This window comes from Procambarus clarkii, chromosome 69, assembly GCF_040958095.1.
Source record: "Procambarus clarkii isolate CNS0578487 chromosome 69, FALCON_Pclarkii_2.0, whole genome shotgun sequence".
Taxonomy (NCBI): Eukaryota; Metazoa; Arthropoda; class Malacostraca; order Decapoda; family Cambaridae; genus Procambarus; species Procambarus clarkii.
The window spans coordinates 26,248,071-26,264,210 of NC_091218.1; the positions used below are offsets into that span (position 1 = coordinate 26,248,071).

The 16,140-nt window shown below is 44.3% G+C and overlaps 1 protein-coding gene across 4 annotated transcripts in view; it reads right to left on the reverse strand.

Annotated features, from left to right (window-relative positions):
* The window catches only part of LOC123772182 (protein SREK1IP1), a 37,725-nt gene that overhangs the window by 17,784 nt on the left and 3,801 nt on the right, over window positions 1-16,140 (reverse strand). For all 4 annotated transcript variants that reach the window (XM_045765237.2, XM_045765238.2, XM_045765240.2 and 1 more), the window contains exon 3: window positions 7,656-7,763. In XM_045765237.2, the coding sequence (XP_045621193.1) occupies window positions 7,656-7,763 (108 nt within the window). The remainder of the gene's footprint in view (window positions 1-7,655; window positions 7,764-16,140) is intronic.

Consider the following 16,140-nt stretch of genomic DNA (forward strand, 5'->3'; position numbering starts at 1 on the left):
TTGTTCTCTGGAATTCTTATTGTGTCTGGTTCTCTGAAGATTTCCTTTTGCACAAACACTCTTTGGAGTGTTTGGAACTTTTTGTTTAATGTTTTTCACATTTCATTTTCTGTGAATCCGTTTCCCCATTTTCAACCTCTGAATATTATCCTTTACCTGCAATTTGCTGTTTATGAATTTATAGAATAGGCCTGGTTCTGTTTTACATTTGTCCGTTATCCCTTTGTCAAAATTTCTTTCTACCTCTCTTCTCACTGCCGTGTAGTTGTTGCTCGCCTCTTTGTATCGTTGGTATGTTTGAGGGGTTTGGCCTCTTATATTGATTCCATTTTTGTGTCTTTTGGTCTCTTGCCCTCTTGCAATTTCTGTCCAACCAATCCTGTTTCCTTGTTCTGGAAACAGTTCTAGTTTCAGTGTGTGGTTGTGTGCCACACGCTGTGAACATTGTCACCTGCATCAAGTTCACCAATATCTGAACTATGTACATAATCCTTACAACTGTCAAGATCGTTTGCATCACTACACAGTAGGCATGAGCTGCATGGCAGTGCTGTGACCTGCCTCTACATGCACTACTCAAGGTTGCTGTTTTAGTGCTGAGGCCCCTCACACCCAGGTGGTGCCCATGACTAAAGAGCCAGAGTTCAACCCCTGCAAGTACAATTTTTCCAAGATGAAGTCTGTTTACTGGAGTCCTGAAGAGCTGGATGTGAACCCTGTGTAACCGCAGAAGTTTTATATTTTAAGCAAGACCTAAAATCAACCCTGGTTGACACATGCAACACTGATGAAATGACCCAGGTTGATACATGCAGTTAAAGGGTTGATAGCCTAACTGAGACCAGAGGACAAAACCTAGCACCCTCACAGATGTGCAAGCAGCTTGGGATGCTAGACTTCCCTAACCAAGAAAAAGTCACCAAAAATGTAGTGCGAGACAAAACAGACAATAAAGCAAATGAACACACAGAAATGAGATACCCAGCAGTAAGGTCATTTCACTGCTAGTTCCGCTAGTTCCACCTACCACACCTCCAGATGGCAGCACCAGGTGTCAGATCCAAATAAAGAGATATTATAGTCATGTGCTGACCATAAGCAAATCACCTTTGACCCACCAGAAAGATATATTTCATTACATTTAATACTAGGTTTCTGGGAGGGCTTCAAGGTTGCTTCCTGTTGCTATCTTTCCACAGAACAAAACATACTGTGTTGTAGAAAGGGGAACCTCACCCGAGGTGGAGGAGCTTGGACAACCATAACTCCTGGAGGGGGGGGGAAAAAATCACCAATGGGTAACCCCTACCTAATGCCACACATGCATGGTGAGGCACCCTGCACATGAGCTAGGTAATGAGCCACCAAAACCCCCAAGTCCGAATATCGGCCCAAGACCTTTTGGTAAAAGCAGCCAACAAGGCTGCAAATTTCCAAACATTATGGCCCTGAGGGTACACTGCAGGCTGGCTAAACTTGAAAGCAATATGGATGATCTGAGACAAACAGGCCTTGAAACAAGAGACCAAGGACACTAGAATAACAAAGCATCACCTGGAACCTACTGAGTGGCACACAAATGGCACCAAAGAGTCAAAGCTCAACCCCTGCAAGTACAACTAGGTGAGTAAATAACAATGGAGGGCTGCCACCAACCATAAAACCTGGCAGAACAAACCAAGTGTCAATAACTAAAGAACTCCTCCTGAATCCAGCCAACTCGTTCATAGCCAGAAAGAAACAAGAAGACTGCAAGCAAAGAAACCATCCACCAGGGTTGAAGGAACAGAACCCCCACTTTTATAACAGTTGGAGTGGAGTTGGACCCCAAGGAAGACGGGTGCTACATACCAAGCCAATCCACCACAAACTTGTGAACTATGCTGTACGCTTGATGAAGAGAACCAGTCCAATAACTGAGAAACCTGATAAACACTGGTTACAAAGCCACAACTCAGGGCTGAGGCATCCATAATCAGATCAAGTGCCACAGTAAGAAGGCGCTACTGAACAAAAACCCCGAAAAGCAGAAAGAGGAAACTGGCAAACCAGAATTCACCAAAGGGCCAACAAGGCCTGCACCTAACAAGCTTTGAAATGACAAAAATGACAAAACCCGAAAAATGGTGAAAACGACAAAACCTGAAAAAAACAGGTACAGTACCCAAAGCCAAATTCTGATACCTGGTTGATGGGGTTCTGGGAGTTGTTCTACTCCCCAAGCCTGGCCCGAGGCCAGGCTCGACTTGTGAGAGTTTGGTCCACCAGGCTGTTGCTTGGAGCGGCCCGCAGGGCCACATACCCACCACAGCCCGGCTGATCCAGAACGTCTCTTAGAAAACAGTCCAGTTTTCTCTTGAAGATGTCCACGGTTGTTCCGGCAATATTTCTTATAGTCGCTGGGAGGACGTTGAACAACTGCAGACCTCTGATGTTTATACAGTGCTCTCTGATTATGCCTATGGCACCTCTGCTCTTCACTGGTTCAGTCTTGCATTTTCTTCCATATCGTTCACTCATGGGATAAACCACCCACTCCAAGTTCAGTCTTTCCCAAAGCTACTAGAGCCACCGTGGAGTAACCCAGGGACTTTCCCACACCATCTGGAGATGCACATCCAAGTGAAGCAGAACTATCTACAGCAAAGAAAGGTAAGCCAGCCGAGAATCCAAGACAAGGCCTAGCCAGGTCTGAACCTGCGATGAAACCAACTCGGCCAGCTGGGAAAGAATGTAACAAACTAGCTTGTTGTAGAAATTATAGACCTCAGATCATAGACATTAAATTTGAACCACGTGGTCTCAAAAAAATGCAGGCTGGTGGTACTCTGTACCAGGGAGGCAAACATGGGTTATCTTCCCTGGGCTTTAAGGATTAGCACCTAGAATAAAAGATGGCCATCTCTTTTGTAGTAATTCAACAAATAATGGATAATTAAAAATAGATACAGTAATAACCAATCTGGATTAAGTATGCATGCTAGGCTAACATGAATGTAAAGTTTGATATCAGGGATGTATACCGTCAATTGCAGATGACTTACGAGACATCTGACAATACCACCCTTAGGTCAGGTCACCAGGAGTCGTCTCGCCCTCACCTCCACCCTCCCTCTACCCCAAAGACTCCATCTTGTTAATTCAGTAATGTGAAGAAATTAAAGTTAAATATTTAACATTATATTTAATAATACTGAAATTGTGGTAATAACCAATCTGTTTAACCCTTACACTGCTCAGGGGTCCTTGGGACATTTACACCCCTGTGCGCAAGAAAAAAAAAAAATTCAAAAATTTTTTTTCGTCTTCTAAACATGTTAATTTTTGTCCCCTGAGCACGGAAAAAAAAAAAAAAAAAAATCGTAGGTGGCATATTTTGGGCGCAATTGACCGAGGAAGTCTGGCAAAAAGTGGGCGTTGACAGAGCGGTCGTCAGACCCGGTCAGCGTCACGCGCGTTGACAGATGGGAGTTGCCACAAAGATATTATTACATAATTGTTTCAATGTCTCAGATTGATTTTTTCTTAGTTTTTTTGCAGTAATATTATTCAATAGTGTGTATTGTAATATATTTATATAATAAAAGTGGTTAATAATCGCTATACTCAAAAGTATGATGTGCATATTAGTGATTCAATTATTATGTTTATAAAACAATGAACAAATAGTTTTGCTGCTATTACACTCTATACACAGGTTATATATAAGTATTGGCATGTTTTGGTCACCATAACGAACCACTAAGTTGGTATTGAGAGTCGAAAAGCAACGAGGAGTTACCGCCAGACACCAGCCAGCCACTCGCTGCCACTCTCTCAACACACGCACTAAACTTTCTCCCCCAACAATACCAGTTGTGGTGTTATTACACTATATACAGACGTTATATATAAGTATGTGTATATTTTGTTCACCACAACTGTACAGCTAAGCTGATATAGTTAGTTCAGGCACTAAGAGTCATCGCTATACACAGATGGCGGCTCCCTCACTCATTCAAGGTCACACGCACTAAACTTTCTCCCCCAACAACACCAGTTGTGGTGTTATTACACTATATACAGACGTTATATATAAGTATGTGTATATTTTGTTCACCACAACTGTACAGCTAAGCTGATATAGTTAGTTCAGGCACTAAGAGTCGTCGCTATACACAGATGGCGGCTGGCGGCTCCCTCACTCATTCAAGGTCACACGCACTATACTTTCTCCCCCAACAATACCTTTTGCAGTGTTATTACCCTATATACACATATTATATATAAATATCTACATGTTTTATGCACCGTAACTGTACACCTAAGCTTGTAGTGCGCCCAAAGAGCATAGTGGCCACCCTCTAAACAGCTAGACAAATCGTGCAGACGACGTCACCTCCGTCACTCATATGGCTCCTCCCAGCATAATCCTTTTGCTGTTATTACACTAATACACACATTATATATAAGTATCTACATTTGTGTTCACCATAGAGAACCACTGACCTGGTATGGTGAATGCAAACAATAACAGGTGGCCACACAGTAAACGATGCTGTCTCCCTCCGTCTCTCAGCATCACTCCTCCCACAGCGCTAATTATTACAACAATCCTGCTATTATCACAACCCTGGTTATTTATATCACAGTCATTGGTCATCTGTAATATTGTCATCGCTAAATAATAACAATTATATATTTATTTTGACATTTTTCGGCGATGCTGTGGTCACAAGCTGAACATCAATGCTGTTCGCTCATGCTGCGTGCGCCGGCCTTGGTTGCTCCAACAGTACTGTGCCTCTAACACCTGAGAATATTGCCCACGATTTTTTTTTAAAATGGCATCTGTTTACAAGAGCCCTGAGGAAGCTACTGTGAACCCCGTGTAGCCGCGGGCCATTTGAATCAGGCCTGGCACCCTATGGCGTATATATACGCCATGCGCACCATGGGACACGTTACTCAGCTACTCTTGAAAATATCTATGGAAAACACCACCATGGAAGCCACTAACACTCTTCATCTATGCTACTTGTATCAGATGCATCATCACTGAACGCAGAAAACGATTCATCTATGTATCATCCAAATAAATTGGAGATAGCATAGCATAGGTGGGCAAGGATGGCGCTCAGAGCTACAATTGGATACGCTCACTGTATCGTCCTCATAGGTGCTGTATCACTTGCATCCGACCTTTGTGTTAGGTACTTATTGCGCCTAGCTTCAATATTATGACCCTTATGTTCTTCAAACAATAAGGTTTGAATTTCACCGATAGAGCGATCTTTCAACACCGCGTCGGATAGGTGTTTGGGTGCCAGAGGTGCGTGCGCCACCCATGGTCACTCACTACTAACCCAGCCAGCAGCCCTAGGGCATTCTGGGAATTTTTTCCAAGATGGCTGCCTCTCACTAAAAGTCCTAAGAGTCCATTTCGTACACAACCAACCTCGCACACATTTAGAATGGGTATGAAAAAATAAAAAAGTTTTCTCGGTTGGTGCAGTTAAGTGGTTAATAAACTTGATTAAGATTTTTCTTTGGTATTTTTTAGTATTCCCAAACATTATGTGTCTGTCTTTACCAATTGGTCCACGAGTCTGCTTTATTGGGCTAAATCGATACCCAGGTTTCAAGTCGGCCTAATCTTTCCAAATACCAGAGATATTCCCTTATTTTCAAGTAATTCCCACACTTAATGTAAACTAATACCTCCCGTTCCATGAAATTGGGGATAACCTACCCCAAGGGTTAATGGTTACTTAATTGGTCCAGACCTTGATTAATTGACAGCATTGGTTATCGGTCTGGTAGTGGCGGCGATTAAGATTCTTGAGCGTGCTAGATCCTAGTAAAGTAAGTAATTATCAAAAAGAAGGCACCAAATCGGGAAGGTTATGTAGCATCATCAAATGTGCGGGATAATCAGAGGGTGCTAAATATCACCAAGGAAGCCAATGTGAGAACAGAAACGCATAAGGCGAACGATATCAAAAGTATCAGTCACCAACAATACTATCGAGAGACAAGCGACCGCGGGGGATGGTCAGAAAACAAGACACATGCTCGTCCCGGAAGTCAGGACATTCAACAAGGATATGCACGATCGTAAGAGGGACAATGCAATTAGGACAATAAGGAGCAGGGTGGCGCTCCATCAAGTGACCACTAGTTAAGCGAGTATGGCCAATACACAACCTCGCCAGAGCCGTTTCCCATCGCCGGTTATGGTGGTAGGACTGCCACGAGGACACACAACCTTTAAGAGAACATAGTTTGTTACCAGTAACAGACGACCAACAAGCCTGCCAACAGGTAAGGATGGAGGAATGGATAACCGGGTAAAAGTCGGAATAAGGAATACCTTTACGAGAGATAGTCTCCGTGGTGTAGTGGTAAGACACTTGCCTGGCGTTCCGCGAGCGCTATGTCATGGGTTCGTATCCTGGCCGGGGAGGATTTACTGGGCGCAAATCCTTAACTGTAGCCTCTGTTTAACGCAACAGTAAAATGTGTACTTGGATGAAAAAACGATTCTTCGCGGCAGGGGATCGTATTCCAGGGACCTGCTCGAAACGCTACGCGTACTAGTGGCTGTACAAGAATGTAACAACTCTTGTATATATCTCAAAAAAAAAAAAAAAAAAAAAAAAAAAAAAAAAAAAAAAAAAAAAAAAAAAAAAAAAAAAGATGGCAGCGCAGGAGGCAGGAGAGATCTCCTTGGCAAGGGTGAGCTCAAGTAGCATCCACTGCTACTTGAGCCTCTACGAGTGCCAGGGTTTTGTCCCTTGGTCTCCAGTAGGCTATTAATGACTCAAGGGCCTGTTGTGATTTGATAAGTGCAGAGCTAAATAGAAAGGTTAGTAACAACCTTGAAGCCCTCCCAGAAAACCTCATATCACTATTTAAGCATTGGAGGTAAACGCAGATAGACTGGAGCCATTTGAATGCCAAGGGAGTAAACACCATAAGAGCAGTGACAATGTTACATCCAAAGTAACACAAATGTAGTTCATTATTTTACATTTCCTTGATCTCTACTCCAACGTACTGTATGTGCTGCTGCACAACAATACTGATTATGCAGAACCTTCACCATATACTGCTGTTTCAGTAAAGTCTGTTGCATATTTTACTTGATAAACAACTCAGAGAATAAAGAATAACTAACAATAACGTGCAACTCGAGATAACCAAAACTCTGTTGTAATAAAGCAAATGGTCCTAGAATTCACCGAACATGATCCAACCAAATTGTGCCTAAATTTCGAACATGCTATCATCATTTTTTCTTATTTACTGTTATTAATTTTCTGATGAGCAAACGACACGTCAGAAAATGAAGAAATTACGAAATTTTAGTCCATCCTGGACCATTATCAAGTCATGTAATTACAAAACTTGATAATGGCCAAAGGACAGACCAAAACAACGTCGTTTCTTAATTTTCTGACATGGTTTGGTCATCATATCTTCAGCCACATTACTGTTACTCATCACCTGCATTAATTTCATCTCGTGTAAGAAAACACAAATGACATGTCAAAATGAAATACTTAGGTGTTAATTAATTCTAGTATGGTATCTTCCTCATTATGCATTTTCCCATGAAGGTAGGACAGACACAATAAAACAAGTTTCCAGCAGAGATCCCACTTTGATACTACCTTTGCTAGAAGTTCTTGAGTATGGAGTTGTGTCAAAGGTGTCTCATGGTCACTCTCTTCTGAAGAAGTTGATGAAACATCAAGCACAACATCTTTCTTAGGGTCAACCTGTAATGCAAACAAAAATGGTAACAACTTCCCTTCATACTCCTTAATATTAATAATGAACTATTAAACTTTTGCCCCAAGAACCAACCAGTCCTCAGACTAAGTCCATTCCATCCAGCAGTCAACTCCAGTATTCATAAATTTTAATACTCTGTTCATTCTAGCTCATCAAGATTGCAACTTGCTTAGCTAAATGAATTGTGGGGTTCAGTCCCTGAGCCCACTATGTGCCTCTGTAACCCTTTCCACTACTGCCCACAAGATGGGTATGGGGTGCATAATAAATGAACTAAACTGTTCATTCAAAATATTAATTTTCTAAACAATAAAATATTATTATATACAGTACATGTATTAGCATATTGTGCATATTTAAGTATTGGTTAGGTTAGGTGTTTAGGTTCTGTTGGTGGTTATTTGTAGTACTTGGGTAAAGCATTTACAGCGTTGTGGTTCGAACAAGTCGTCAGCATAGCACTTGTTACAAAGTGCTTTTTCAGACATCGGTTGTGAGTCGTGTGTAAACCGTTTTTCCATTCATAAACAGGAGGTTTGGCGGGTGCATGGAATGGACTTTGACCGTTGTTTATGAGGACGGGCCAAGAACTGCCAAGAACAAATTCCTGATGCCAACAAAATTTATTTTCAGTAAAACGAAAATGAAGTAAAACGTAAATAAATAGAGTGAACTATTTAAGTTCACTCCAAATTGATATGCCCTGCTATATGCCGAAGTACTGTACGCAGGTTACATATTTTATGGAGACTGGCTGAAGTGTTTTAAAGGGATTACTGTACCTAAAAGCAAATTTACTCTTTAAATAACAAACGCTATTTAGTTTCAAAATATTCAAATTGATAAAATATTGAAAGTCTACTAGAAGAGTGTGTTAAAAAGGTGCTAATGTGAATGTGACTGGCTTTCATGGCAAGAAAAATGCAACATACTATATCAGCCAATATCTATAGAAGAAATGAGTACATCAATGAGGAAGCTGAAATTTGGGGAAAGCTAGTGTTCACGAGATATACTCTGTATGTAAAAATAATTACAGTTGAAATACTATACAAATAAAGAACATATTGAATAGGAAATATAGAGGCATTAGTTTCCAGTGTAGTGGCCAAAGTAAAAGAATAGTGATCAGAAGAGTTTGGTCAATTACTTAGAAACTGATTAGTGATGAGCAAGACAAGTTTCATAGTGGAAGAGGGTATAAATCATATACACTAATTACATTGAGACAACTTGTTGCAAATGCATGCTAAAATATTTTAAGGTGTACATGGATTTATAGCCTTGCAAAAAAAAAAAAAAAAAAAAAAAAAAAAATATGTAATGAAATGCCATTTTCTGGGGGTAGCCCTGGAGGCTCCCTGAAGCTACCCAAACTGACATGTACATTATTAGTTTGGGGTCATCAGTCACAGGGGATCTTGTGCCTAGCTGGAACCACGAGCCAGAGCCTGGTCCCCTCAGAGAGGCGCAGGGAGCAATGGCCTATGAGTACTACATTCAGAGTATGTCATACTTGCCATCAACCAGAAAAGGCCCCCAGAAAGATAGGCGAAACCACAAGCTAGTTAAAATTGCAACCTACATCCAAACAAAGTAAAATACAGTACTGTAACTCCCCAAAATAGAAAAACAAACAACACATCATCCAACTAGCACACTCACTCAGTGCTTCCCCTCCCCCAAAGACGAGGGGGGAACAAGCTCGCTTCAGTTCTTGAATGATGAAAATCAGACCGGAGCGAAGGAGGGTGTCAGGAAGCCTCCGGGGCTCACCCAGAAAATGGGATTTCATTACATTCAAAGCTGGTTTTCTGTGGGGAGCCCCATCAGCTCTCTGAAGCTAACTACCCACAGATAAGTAAAAACAGGGACTTACCCAGGAGGCAGCAGCACCGCAGGGCTCAAGATGAAGAGACATTCGGCCATGACAAGGCCAGAGAGGACCCGGAACGTTCATGAGTTAGTAGGCTGCCAGGACCCAGTTCAACCACCAAAACACCCGTACCCGATTGTTAACCCAAGACATGTTACCAAAACAGCAGCCAGAGCAGCATATTTCCTGCATATCATGGACACGAGGGTAGACCACTGGCTGACGAGATTTGATGACACTGTGGACAACCTAATACACACGCGCCCTGAAACAAGGAAAACAGGATCCACCCAGAGCACATCCACTGTCACCGATCCAGTGACCCGCAGGTAGCTATGCAAAGCCGTCACTGGGCATAAGACATGAAGCACCCTGGGCCGAACCAAGCATCCACCACCAACGGACTCTTCCGGAAGCCACCCATTCCAATCTTTGCCAGAAAAGAAGGAAAGGGGGGCTGCAAACAAACAAAATGACCTCCAGGACCAGAGAAGCAAAACCCTCTACATCTGAGAAGAACATGAAGCTCACCAACTTGACCCCCCAGAGGCCAAAGCCAACAAAAAAGCAGCATTGAATGTAATGAAACGTCATTTCGTGGGTTGAGCCCTGGAAGCTCTCTGAAGCTAATGGGCTGATATCTATTATATTAGTCAAGAGCATCAGTTAATTGGAGTTTTGAGCCTACTGGAAACCACGAGCCAGGTCCTGGTTCCCTCAGAAGCAAAGGGAGCAATGGCTTAAGAACATTCCACTTTGTGAGAGTATAGTTATGTCTGCCATCAACTGGGAGTATCACCCAGAAAGGTAGGAGGACCATTACAAACCCCCAACTGGTAAAAACATTGCAACCCAAGACTGAACAGAGCCCAAGAACTCCTTTCCCAAGAGGAAACAACAAACAAGCATCCACTCAACCAGCGCGCTCGCTCGTTAGCGACCCCCTCCTAGGCGTCCAAGCACTGACACCAGCAGATTGGAGACTTCACCGCTGGTTTTCTGGGTAGAGCCCCTATGGTTCCCTGAAGCTATATACCACATAGAAGGAAAAAGGAGACTTACCCTGGCGGCGGCAGCATTGGACGCCTCATGACAAAGGCGGGACAACTGGCAGCACCCAACGGCCGAAGGCCACACAGGACCCGGAACGTTCACAACAGACGGCCAGGACCCTGTTCAACCTCCAAAATCCCATACCCGAATGTCAGCCTAAGACATATTACCAAAAAAACAACGTTGAATGTAATGAAACGCTGGTTTTATTAGCTATAATAAATACATTAGCTTATCAGGCTAATGTATGTTATATTAGACCGGGACATTAGCTAAGGAGTTCAGACCTACCAAGGACCAGCGCAAGAACCTGGCCCCTTCAGAGGTTTCAGGGAGCAATGGCCCCGGAAAAACCCCTTGTGGTTGGGGTTTTCCTATCTGCCATTGACCGAGGTTAAGCACTCAGAAAGGTAGGCATAACAAAAACCCCACATGGTAAAAAACTAAAACACAAAACCGAACAGAGAGGTAGAAACTCCCTACAATTCCAAGGAAACAAGCAAACATCACAATTTACTGCCGCGCCGATCGTCCATGCAGCCCTTCCTGCCCCGAGAGGGGAAGGGGGACCCCGGACCTCACCGGACAGGCTGCCTAGCATTAGTTTAGAAGCTAAGCTTCAACCAACGCGAAAAAAACGCCGACCAGTGGGGAGGGAGGGTTGCCAGGGAGCCTCTGGGGCTCACCCAGAAAACGGCGTTTCATTACATTCAATGCCGGTTTTTTGCGGGGAGCCCCTACGGCTTCCTGGAGCTTCATACCCAAAGAGAAGGAAAAGAAAGGGCTGACCCAGGAGGTGGCCAAGACAAACTCCGCAACGCGAAGCCGAGACAACAGGCTGCAACCTGCGACCCAAGGCAACACAAGAACGCACAGGAGCAGACACGCGCACAAAGAACAGGCGGCCAGGAACCTGTGTGACCCCCAAATCCTCGCGCCCAAAATGAGCCGTAGAAGTTACCAACACGGCAGCGAAAGCTGCAAAGGTCCGAGCGGCGTGGGCGTAAGGATAGACCGCAGGCTGGTAGATTTAAAAACTCTGAGGACGACCTGGGAGACCCAAGCCCTGAAACAGGGAATGAGGGGAACCGGATCAACCCAAATCGCATCCCCAGTCATGGTATGCAGGTAACAGCAAAGAGCCGCAACAGGACAACACATGACGCACCCTCGGCCGAACCAACCAAGCATCAATAACCCAAAAACCCCTCCAGAAAACAGCCGTCTCGACCGTCGCCAGAAGGACGGAGAAAGGCTGCGAACGTACAAACCTACCACCAGTACCAAATGAACAGAAACCCCTGCACAGGAAGAGAGCCGGAAACTCCCCGACCCGAACCGCAGAGGCCCATGCAAACAAAATATGGCCTATGAAAAACAATCTTGAACCGAAGGGGCTACCACAAACTGAGGAGAAGAAAGGTAAGAGGGCACCCTGATCAAGGACCAGAACGGCTCAGGCGCTGCATGAGCAGGCTGGAAGTAAAAAAAACACGAGAAAGCGTATGGAACGAGGCGGATGTGACGTCCACCCCGAACGCAAGACGGAGCAGCTCCACCAGCAACGCATGAAACGAGGTGACAGTAAGAAGCATCAAATTAACAGTCCTGACAACCCAAGAAAGGACAAGACAACCCGATGTGAAAGAGAAGACAACATACAAAGAGCAAGAAAATGACAAACAGAAACACCAGGAACGTCATACTGTCGCCGAGGCGAAGCTCACAGGTGGGACACCATCAACAAAGCCACCTGATCATCAGAGATGGTGATACACCCGCATCAAAAAACCAGATGCGAAGAGCCGAGGAGAAGGCCGAACCGGTCACGTACAGAATTGGTCCGACCGGCCAAAAGAGGCGGAGCCGCAGGAAAACGCCCCGGGTTCGGACACCTATCAAGCAGCATCTGAAAATAAAGCTGCGCCGGCTACCAAGAGACCACAAGGACTACTCTCCTAGCGAATGGACTCCAACCGAGCCAGAACCCGAAGCAACAGCTGGACTGGGAGAAGAGGAACAGGTACCCCCCAACTTAACCAGTCCTGCCGAAAGGCTTCGACCGTGAATGCCACGCAGACGGGTAAGGGTGCCAAATAGAATGGGAGACGCCGAGACCACGGCGACACGAAGATGTCCATGGCCAGAAATCCACACGTTCGGCAGAGCCAACAAACAAGTCTGCGACGACCGGCCAACCTTGCGAACAGAGGAATGAACCGAGACAGGCTGTCTGCCAGGATGTAGGACACCCCCCCGGACATGAACCGTATGGCTAGCCAAACCCCGAGAATCCATCAAATTAGCCACTCGAAGGGACCAACCCCAAAGGTCAAAGACCCAAGAGAAACCCTGTGGTTCCGGCAATAAACCACCGGAGAACACTCTGAATGGAACTGGATGGTAAAACACCGAGTGACCCGAACCCTCCGAAGCGCAAACCAGACAGCCACGAACTCCCGACTCGTGCTGTGAGCCCGACGGACGGACAGACACCACCATCCCTGGCTGACCTGGTGAGCAATGGTCACAAAGCCCTAGTCGAGAGATGACCCGTCTGTGAACACATCGAGCGAAGGCTCGGGGAGGTGCCAAGGCATGGAACCCCGAAAACCCCAAAGAGGAAGCTGGTGATGCAGCACCAACACAAGATCTCCGGAGGACGAACCCAACGATTGCAAGAAAGACGGAAGGGAAGTCCCCGAAGGAACCAGACGCTGAAGCCAAACCCGACCCTGCAAGCAGACCAGCACGTCGAAGTTCAGACTCCCCCACAACTGCTCGAGCAACCGCCGAGCAACCCGGGACCCCCTCATAATCAGCTGTAGGCAGGACCACAGCCGCAGCAATGCTTCTGGAGTGAAAGATAAGGAGCTGTTCAAGAGCCCTAAACAAGACCCAGCCAGGTTCGAACCCAGAACGAAAACAGATGGAACGGCCTCCAGATCACCAGGAAATCGAACCCAGCGACCTGGAAAGAACCTCACCCCTGGCGAGTAGACAACCAGACCAACTGGGAGCCCACACCAGCCGGTCGTCGAGGTAGGCCAAACACCTAATCCTGAGCAGACAGGGCAGCAAGATCCAGTAAAGATGCATAAATACACCAAGTGCCAATTACAAACTAGGGAAGGCAACAAAAGCGGCAAGCCTTTTGGCGGAGAGGAACGTGCCAAGAAGTGACCCAGAGGTCCAGGGCCACCATCCAGGTACCCGGCCCCAACAGAAGCCGGACTGGAGACAACAGTCTTCTGAAGAGGGCAAAGAATCCAGGGCACAGACTGAACATCTCCAGAAGAACTGCAAGGCTCGTGTCTCCATAGAGCAGATGGGAACCCCGGAAGGATGGGGTGGATTGACCACGTTATCTTGGTGGGTGCGATTGGACAAGACGAAGCACAGGGGAAGAAGTCCACCCCGCCAGCTCCAAACCCCCCAAAGGGGGAGAAGCCGTCCACCGCTACCAGAGGCCGGAAGACAACCAAAAGCGCCCACTAACTGTGGGACCAAGCAAGAGCCAACAGAGCAAACTGCTCCCCCCAGCGCCCCATCAACAGCGAAGGGAACGGAGCCCCTACCGAAAGAAAAGGTACTGTAACCACTCGATTATCCGGGATTCGAACATCTGGAAAACATCCTTATATGGCCAAATTCGTGACCAGATAAGGTTCTCAATATCCGGCCAAAATGGTCATGGGAGCTTGGATAAAAGCTGGTTTAGCCAGATAAAAAATCGGAGCCGGTTAACTTGCTGCCGATGTTACACTATCCGGACAGTCAGCCGGATAATCCACAAACTAATAAAGCACTATATCAGTTCGAATAGCTTCAGGAAGCCAATGGGGCTCCCCACAGAAAATAAGATTTTAGAGGGAATGCAGCAAGATCCAAGTTGTTGGTGTCTGCCAAGTGAAGTCATTTGCATCAGATACTGTAGTATGATTTTTTCGGTTTTGCTAATCTTGCTCTTTTAATCCTCAGATGGTGATTATTGTCTATTGACGATCCTTAGGGTAATGTGGTTATTGTCATATGACGATTTAAGCAATCATTGTCTGGTTTTTACAAGTATGATGCAAATTTGGATATAATAGCTATTTGTAGATGTAAGTAAAGAAAAACCATGTGATAAAACAATCAGTAAAACATTCGACGACAAAACAGGAAGCATCACCAAAGTCTAGCACCGGGTGTTAAGTGCCAGATGCAGCCTTGCTGAGCACTTCCACCCAGTGAAATTATAACTATTCACTTATTTTAGTGTTTTTCTTACATTTTGCATACAAATTAATAATTCTACAATGAAAAGTAAGTTTAGGAATTTTTATTTTATTATTGTGCATTGGTGGGTATGGCCATTCCTCCCCTGCCGCTGTCCAAGGGTTAATAGTGAATAAAAATTTGAAATAATTTAAAAAATGTTTTACTAAGCTTGTACTGTATAAATTGTACAAGAGTGTGACATTTTTTCAGTGGCACCCAGATTTACTGAGGGTATAAATCCCAACCATGTGTTTTCTGAGTATGTGCTTGGTCTCACCACTTGTTAATAATTTCCACTGGCATTTGTTTTGATGTAACATTATTTGCAAGTTATTATTTGAAGAGTAGTACAGGTACAGTAAGAGAAACTTCCTTACTATAAATAAGACAGCTAACTTAGAGAAACATTATCTTGGATGGGGAAAAATGGTTGGCATGAGCATGGCATTGTGAAGATTATGCAGTTCGTGGAATTTGTAAGATAGTGAGTGTTAGTAGTAATAGTGACCAAAGCATTCAAACCTATTAACCCTCAGGCTATTAAAAGCTGCACCTCTCAGGGGTTAATATATATTATTATTGTTCTTATATTTTCCTACAATTTATTAATTATTTAATGAAAAATAAATTTTGGTAATTTTTGTAATTTTGTTCCACATAGGCAGGTATGACCATTTTCAATAACCACACATTGAGAGTTAAGTGAATTATGATAGCAAGAGGAGAGAGAGGCCAATTCTTAAAGCTGCATGAGAACGTAGGGTTTAAGGGGAACCTATATTTTCCAAGTTTTTAGTGACAAAAAAGAAGTGTTTAAAACAAGCAGGGGATAGTCCCACCATCTCCTCCCTCCTCACTCTCCCCATATACCAACTCCGCTCCTCCCTCCCTCCTCACCATCGCCACCAAGAGTCATCAGTAAAGGTAAAGTGCACTTAAATGTTCACTTATTTTATTTATGGTTTGTGTATGGAACTGTATACCTGATTTTTTGTGTATAAAAAATATTAGTAGTATTCTATATAAAATGTATTTTAAGTTAATATTTTTGGGGGTGTGGAACAAATTAATTCAATTTACATTATTTCTTATGAAAAAATTCATTTTGGTTGACAAATTTTTGGTTGATAACGAGTCTCTGGGAATGGATTACGATTGTAAAAGGCGGT